The following is an 8,338-nucleotide window of genomic DNA, read 5'->3' on the forward strand; positions in this document are numbered from 1 at the left end:
GATCTAAATTATAATTTTTTTACAAAGGTATATTATAAAGGTTTTAACTTCGCTGTTCTTAATTAATAAATTATACCTTTACTACGTTTATAATGTTCATTACAATTTACATTTGAAAATATCGTGACCTTAAAATACCCTTTCAAACATTTTTCTCATGATAAAATTTTTGGGTCGCTTTACATAAGTATATGATATAGAATTTCAAAGTGGATGATATTCACTTCGAAGTGCCTTAAGGCTCACTTTAGTAAGTGGAAACCAGTATGTCGTGGACTACCTAAAATATGCCACATATAAGATTTTTATTATTGATCGTAATCTGTTTGTATGTGTCGGGGAAATCTTGTCGGTCGATCGAACTAAACCAGAATTTTATACTACTACCACCTGGGAGTCAATCCTGCTAACGAATTGTCACATTGTCGCAATCGAATCCAAACGTAAGCGTTATCATTCAGTCGTTTTCCTGTTCTACTAACTCGAACGATCCAGCGGCGACTCAATGGAAGTTGGATCAGAAAATAATTAGGATCGTGTTTTGTTTATATATAAAAGCGAAAAACCACTCAATGATTAATCACTAAATCTCAGAAATTACATAACCTATAATCATGAATTCGGATTTTACGAAACTCCACTCCTAAGGGGATAAAACGGGGATTGGAAGTTCGTGTTTTATAAATTTCGCGTGGATAAAGCCGCAGTTTTAGCTAGTAATCGATGTAAATAATTAGAATTGGTTCTCAGTTACGATTAAACTGAGGTTTTATTTTGTGATGAATAGTCGAAAATGGATCGTAATAGAATCGGAAACGTATAATAACCGCTTGAGATAGTATATTTGGCCCCCATGATCGGTTGAGTTAAAATCTTAAAAATATTAAAAGTTGATGGGTTGACTACAATACTATCTTAGGTACAATACAAAAAAAAATTGAATCGTTATGGCTACTCGCCACTTGCCAAGGACGAGTAATGCTTAATTTGAAGTGCCTAGTTAAAATGGTTTCTTTTCTATGAATACAATTATTTCATATTAATTATTTGTAATTTAAGTAACATAGCACGTTTAAGTACATTTGATTTTAGATATTTGTCTGTACGATGTTTTTACATAACATTTCTAAATTACTAATCTGAGGAAATAACGGTGATCTATTTATAAAAACCGCTTAAGATACAAATAGATAGAAAGAAAGATCCTTGTCAATAGGATATAATATTTACATATAGATTTTTGGATATAATAATCGTATATATTGTTCGATTAAGTCGTTAGTTTTGAAACGTGTTAATTTTAATATAAGATACTTAATTAAAGCACAGTTTTTTTTATATATTTTTATTATTTGCTTAGGCTCGTAGTTACCTGGAGTCGCTGCCTTACAAACCACGTGTACCGTGGACTGAACTGTTCCCCGGAGCAGATCCTCGTGCCCTGGACCTGCTGCACCGTATGCTCACCTTCAATCCGCACAGGCGCATCACCGTTGAGGAGGCACTTGCACATCCTTATCTGGAGCAGTACTACGACCCTAACGATGAGGTAACTTATATAAATTCATTAATTATTTAAATAGCATACGTATTGTCAGTCTACAGTTGTTTAAAAACATCACATCATATAATTTTTTATCAAACAAGTATTTTGTTCATAAACTGGCTACAACTGGAATAATTAATGTCTATAATAACACCATATCGTCTTTCGCTGAAAGCGCTTTAGCGCTTTATGTATGAATTACCGTACAAATTTACTGAAGTAATTAACGACTTTAAATAATCTATTATTGAGTTTACTAGCTGGTTCAAGTTAAATCAAAAATTGCTGAATTGCTTCAATACAACATTTTCACATTCAGTTAAACGTGAAACAAGCTCACCAGTTCTGAACTACCTTGAATCTATAACAGCTTTTAACCCACGTAAGTGCATTCGTCTGAAAAAGGCGTTTACCAACCTATAACTCCGGTCACACATGAGCAAATTCTCATTAAAGTTTCCTTGCAAGTCACTGGTATAATAACTAAGAGAAATGCTTTCTATATGATTTTGAATTCAATTAATAAAAAAACCTTTATACTTTATAGTATCGCTTGATTAAGTGATGTTTTCCATATTACAAGCTAAATAACAAATGTTATGTTTATCAAGCTACTTTAAAAGCTAACATGGAACCTATAACAGTGACACTTTGACGCGTAGACATTGAACGAACTAGTATTTTCTTCGAAACAGTTGATATACTGCTTCATAAAAACGTAATAAAACGTCCTGACCGCAGACAGCGCAATGAAACCGATTCGTACTGAAATGTCTTAATAAAATATACTAATGTTATCGCAGCCTTAAATAAACGAGGAGGCGTTTCATTGTAATCTCTAATTAAAACACATAAAACTTACTAGAAAATGTAACGCGTTTCAGATTTGACTTGATGTCAAAACTGAGAACGCGTTGAAAATATTGGGCGCCAACTGGCCACTGAGTACACGCACACTAGCGAAGTAGTATGACGTTCGGCGAGTGTCAAGCGTAACTGTCACGCACACCAAGATAATAAAGTTGGCCGATTTGTTTTAGTTCTTTTTAGTGATGTACTCTATCTGGATATATAAATATGTCTAACGGTTTTAGTGTATAATATTATAGAAGTAGCTGCGGTTCACGCATATCAATGTTAAGACTATTGACGTGATAACGTGACGTTAAAATTCGCAGTCATATTTATAAAATATAAACATGTAATTTTGAAATTTGAAATTCGAAAAGAATAAATGTTTTTATTAGCGGTCATTACCGAAATTCTCCAAGTAATCCGTAAAAATATTATTCACGATCTGCGCTCCGCGGGGAAATCGAATTAACAACAATAAACGCTCCCGGGACCTGACCCGAAACGATCCAGCGGTGGAAAATTATTGTCCCTCATATTTGCGTTATTACCCTTATAATTAAATAAATACATTAATATCCACGTATTGCGTACAATAAGAGTATTATTAGATAGGCTTACGAGCAAATTAAAGGGACATTCCAACGTATTTGGACAGCCAGCCTTTTCTACTTTAGTAATAAGTTGCTCAATTGGTTTTGTGTACAGATTTCGTTGAAGTGTTTTAGTTTTTACTTTGCGACTTTACCTGATCGAATTAACAGCTCACGTCGCTATATTTAAAAAAATGGCGAACAAAAGAACGCAATTTTTAAAAATTTTGGTTAACTTTATACTTTACTTAATACACAGAATGTGTAATAAATATCAGATTCATTTTTGCACTAAGCCAAGGATATTTCATTTGAATATTATTTTAAAGAATCTTTTGATTTTCTTTGAGCTATCAAATATATTATTTCCTAATTAGTTACTCATGCTTGACGATGATCTCCAAATCATCTTTTGATAGAAGGTAGTTCCCGCTGCGTGAAAGTGCATTTGTTAAAAAGAGATGCATATATATTTCATAGTACAATATTTCACCGTTAACGACGTTATAGATCTATTCACCCAAGAAGGCGCGTCCCTCCACGTTTAATTATTATTAACGGCGTACATTTTACATGCGCTCGTGCTTTCAAAATGTCTTAGTGTGTGTAAGATGACTGAGTAAAGACAGCAAAAACAAATTAAATTATATTTTTCTTTCTTTCGTTTTCATTATTTTATAAATACAGGAAGTTCGCCTTCGTGAGTGAATATATCAATAAAAGACAAAGCCCCTATCACAATGTATACGACTTTTGATTGACTTTTTAAACCTATAGTAGTTGGGTAGTTCTGACCTGAACATTTTCCTACACTATTTGAAATCACGATATGGGTATATACTATTCGTTCAATATATAATAATTGTAATTATATTAATAATTTACAACAGAAGTAAACTTTATAAAAACGAGTTAAACACTATTTATATGCATCAATAAAAATCTTATTTATAGCAGGAAAATAACCATAAAAATTATCTACCCAGAACCATTATCGTAATGGAATCGTTAATTGAGCAGTAAGCATAAGATCCCTTCCCAGTGTCATATTCCACGTCTCGAATTTCATTCGAACGATAAAGTTATCTGTCTAGCAGGTATTAAAGTTCATTATTTATTTCAGCCCGTCGCGGAGGAGCCGTTCCGATTCACAATGGAGCTAGACAATTTGCCGAAGGAGACACTCAAGAAATACATATTCGAAGAGACCCTGCTGTTCAAGCAACTGAACGAAAACGCGTAGATCTCCGGACCTACCCTCGAACAGCGTCACAGCGAAATATCACGGAAGCATGCAAGCTCAATTCAAGATTTTAAAACTTCAAATATAATAGTTTTTCAATAGATAAGGTTAACATTTTTCGATCAATAATTTGCCGTAATAAATAGTCATCTTGAATCCTTTGACTTGTAAATGTGTTGACGAAATTGTGACTAATCTCTGCATTTCGATCGTTGATATATTTCTTATCTCATTGCGATTAGCGGAATTTTATGACAAGCCGTTGAATTTTGAGTAATTTCTTTATAATTCGTAAACAGTCTTAGATAAATAGGAGTTTGCATGCGTTTATTATAACTGTGTGAATGTTAAAGCAGCGACCCACCATAACGGTTGACCAGAGCGATGGTGACCTTTTATTGTATTAATATCATTGAGTATTGTGGTATGCGTTCAATTCCCAGACTTTCGGTATTACGTTTAATTTCATATAATTATTTTCGGGAATTCTCTTCTCGGTATTCATTTAGAATATTCAATTAATAACTGTAGATCATACATGCCCCCCCCCCCCTCCTTAGTTGAGTATCTTTCAAGTATGTGATAGTAATCAACGTTTTACAACGACACGGTCTAGATTAATACGATTTTACTTTGACTATCACTTAAGTTAATCAAAATCAAATATATTTAATAAAAACTTGATTTGATTTCGAATTTTAAATCTTATATACTTAATAATTAATAGTTAAAAGTTCGACTGGATGAGTAGAATTTTCAAACAGTAGATATATCGAAGAATAGGACACTATAGATAGATAGGAGTTTTCTGAAATTTATTGACGTTAAAAACCTAGTCGTTTATGGAAAGTTAAAGGATCGCGTGGACGTATTATACAGTATTACAGCGGACTCTGTTTCGTGTCGAGTATGTTTTAGAGTGATGACGTACGTGTAACGGTAGTGATGTCGAATATAACGACGCCAGTAGTATTATCTGTATGGACCACGCGAACGGAACGGTTATTTAATTAAATCGGTAACGAGTCGGGTTTAAACGGCGCAAGATGTAAATATTTTTTACATTTCGATTTAAAGTATTTTGAAGAGTCACTCGAAAAATGTTTTTTGAAGCACTAAATTCTAATTGATTCTTGCGTGATCCAACGTGACGCGTTTTATTGTTCGGTCGTGTCGCGGTGTTCGTTGAAAAATTTGAGTTTTTTTTTGTTATTTCAACGATTTTAATAATTCTCGTCTTCCTTGTATTGGCACTCTCGCGCACAATACGACATTTAGAATAGTTAATTCCTCATATCAGATATTTTAAAGAGCGGTTCGTAGTTTAAAAAAATACCGTTTAATTGTGCGGGTTCAGAGAGTTTTTCAACGAACGTACCGCCGTTGGCTTCGTGTTGTGAATTCGAGGTTTAGACTATTGTTACTCTCTGTGTATATCTATGAAATGTTAGGTACGATCGGGCCGGATACCGGTGTTTCGAATTTTGACGGTCACTTATTAAATGTAACTCGAAGAAGTTGTCTGTTGATTATTAGGGCGCATAAATTGTATTAACGACTGTCTAATCTAAAGCCCAATAATTGTTTGGATATTTTACTCTTTAAATTGTCTCATAATGTTCGTGGGACGTCTGTTGTATTAAATGTCAAAATATATTTATAATGTTGCTTGCTAAATTAAGACTGCGATGATGTTTGATAATGCCTAAAATTTCACTGTATGTATAATTTATTTAAACATCGTTAAAAAAATATCAATAATCTTAAAGTAAAAATAATTTGATTTTTTGTTGGAGGAAAATTTAAATATATATAGCAGCCTTACTTTAAGTGAAATTGCGGTCATTTTTAATCGGTTTTCAGTGTAAACGCAAAATATCAAACATTTATTAATAATATGTATTTGAATAAGAAAAGCTTGACGATAAAACATTATCTTTCATCTCGAAGAGATTCAAATTAAACTGTTTGTACTTTTAATGAGTCTTGTTTCTCTCATAAGATTTAAATTTGCTTACGACGAATACTTGAACGTGTTTTTAAGGAGAGAATCCTTAGTTTTATTAAAAGACAATTTATAATTATTGTGGCATAATAGTAGATATATAACGTCTTATATGTGGACTGTCTCTCAATCACCTATCAGGCTGTTTTCGTCTATCGCTAACCCATTCGGTGCGCCACACGCTTTCCGGCGTGTTTCGTTTCTTTCTACGTGCGGGACAATCGTCTCAAATCATAGCTTGCTGTTAAAAATGACAAGTAAGGCGCGTATGAATTTGAAATTAATAAATTTATGATGTTGAAATGTCGACCGATGCGTACGCCGATTGGTGTTTACGTTAATGACGTATACGCCCCGCACCTTTCTCGAGAAGGTGAAATCTAGCCTTCGCATGGAATGGGTTAAGAGTTTCTGAATATGAATTTATAGAAACTTGATATTTAATCGATGAGATATTCTACTCAGAACTTTTTTCACGTCCCAGACCCTTACCAATGTTTAAATAATATTTTAACGTCAAAGTAACACGAGCATTACGTATTTATTGTTAAAATATGAGTGTTGCCATATTTTTTTAAGTCATTATGTACAAATTGGATATTGTAAGATCATTTGTTATCTGTCAACAGTTGAATATTACGAAAATAAATTAAAACCTGACATACACATGTGTTTTATTAAAAATCCCTTGACTATTATAAGTTTAAAAAAAAATGAGTTAGAGAAAGTGCAATTTCAATAGTTTTTTTTTAACTTCGAGTATGAAAGCTAACAGGAAAATGTACCTATTGGTAAGTGGTCACAGAGTTCATAGATTTGTCACTTTAAGCATTATATTACAGAACCAATGTGCCGCTAACTGTACATTTAAAGTATTTTGTTTTTTTTTGGCCTTTAGTCAAACGACAATAACGCAATGGATTGCGGGCCGTCTAGCGATGTAAAAAGATCGACCGTGACCCCTTGGGCTAATGTCGTACCCGCTCCCAGCTAAAGCTTAAAGCTAAATTGGAGGGTAAAATAGGAATATTAGTAATTCCTAAAAATGGTATATGGTTATTATTATTAAAAAAAATTATAATGGCTAACAAAATTTTATACAAGTCCAACCAGATTATTCTGGATTATTTGTTTTGATTTATATCAATACAAAATGTTGCCATGTGACAATAATTAACACATTGAAATATACAGCAGTATAGATATACATTACACGAATACAAGGGTAAACACATACATTAAATAACCCACAGTAAACCGAGTTAATGCAGGTAACAACTTAACTCGGGACTAATCTCATGAAATGGCAAAGTAAGCAGGTTTAAAATTATTTTATGCGAAGTATAAAGGTGTTGGCAACGCGCTTCGTTATTAAATGGCGTGAAATCTACCAATGCTTTCAACTTAATAGCCTGAGCGCTCCCCGCGACCGCATGTTGCTAATCGCGTAATTTAATAACCTCAAGTGGTGACGTTTATAACATATCAGGTGAAATGGTTCTTCGTAACGTAATGAGAGACAGCAACCGGTAATGCTTTCGTTTCTCAAATATTTTGCGTAATCATTTAGAATGGTTGTCATGTTTTATTTTTATACCGTAGGTACTTTGTTGTAAGAACTAATTTAAAAAACCGTGAGACCGATTATTATGAAAATGAAAACGAAAAATTTAAACGATGGAAATATTTTAATTTTCAATCCCAGAATGTTGAATTAAGAAGAAACAGACCTTGAATTATTAATAAGCATGTCTTCCAAGAGAAAAGCTTTAGACATTTCTTTGTTATTGTGATAGACAGAATAAAGAATATATGAAAATAAATTTCAAGTGAACACACTTTGATATATGTACTTACATCATTTTAATAATTATGTTTACTTATATTATTTGAAAAAATTCAAATAAAACAATTTCGACATAAAGAACTACTTAGTTATGCAAAATATATAAAAAAAAAATTGTAAAGTTTTTATATAGAGAAGTTTGTTTTAAAAACCTGAGAGACGTAAAGTTGCCGAGAAAAGTTTATTGTTCTAAGTTGCGAAAGGTTTTTGAAAAGCTAATAAATACCCTCGTTCTATTGTTCTATTATTTTCA

At 32.7% G+C, this 8,338-nt stretch overlaps 1 protein-coding gene across 1 annotated transcript in view; it reads left to right on the forward strand.

Annotated features, from left to right (window-relative positions):
* LOC113396244 (mitogen-activated protein kinase 1) overlaps positions 1-6,903 on the forward strand; it is a 62,965-nt gene extending 56,062 nt beyond the window's left edge. The window contains exons 7-8 of the mRNA XM_026634117.2: positions 1,361-1,549; positions 4,115-6,903. Of these exons, the coding sequence (XP_026489902.1) occupies positions 1,361-1,549; positions 4,115-4,234 (309 nt within the window). The 3' untranslated portion in view covers positions 4,235-6,903. The remainder of the gene's footprint in view (positions 1-1,360; positions 1,550-4,114) is intronic.
* The last annotated feature ends 1,435 nt before the right edge of the window (positions 6,904-8,338 follow it).

Source organism: Vanessa tameamea, chromosome 8 (assembly GCF_037043105.1).
Source record: "Vanessa tameamea isolate UH-Manoa-2023 chromosome 8, ilVanTame1 primary haplotype, whole genome shotgun sequence".
In the NCBI taxonomy this organism is placed as follows: Eukaryota; Metazoa; Arthropoda; class Insecta; order Lepidoptera; family Nymphalidae; genus Vanessa; species Vanessa tameamea.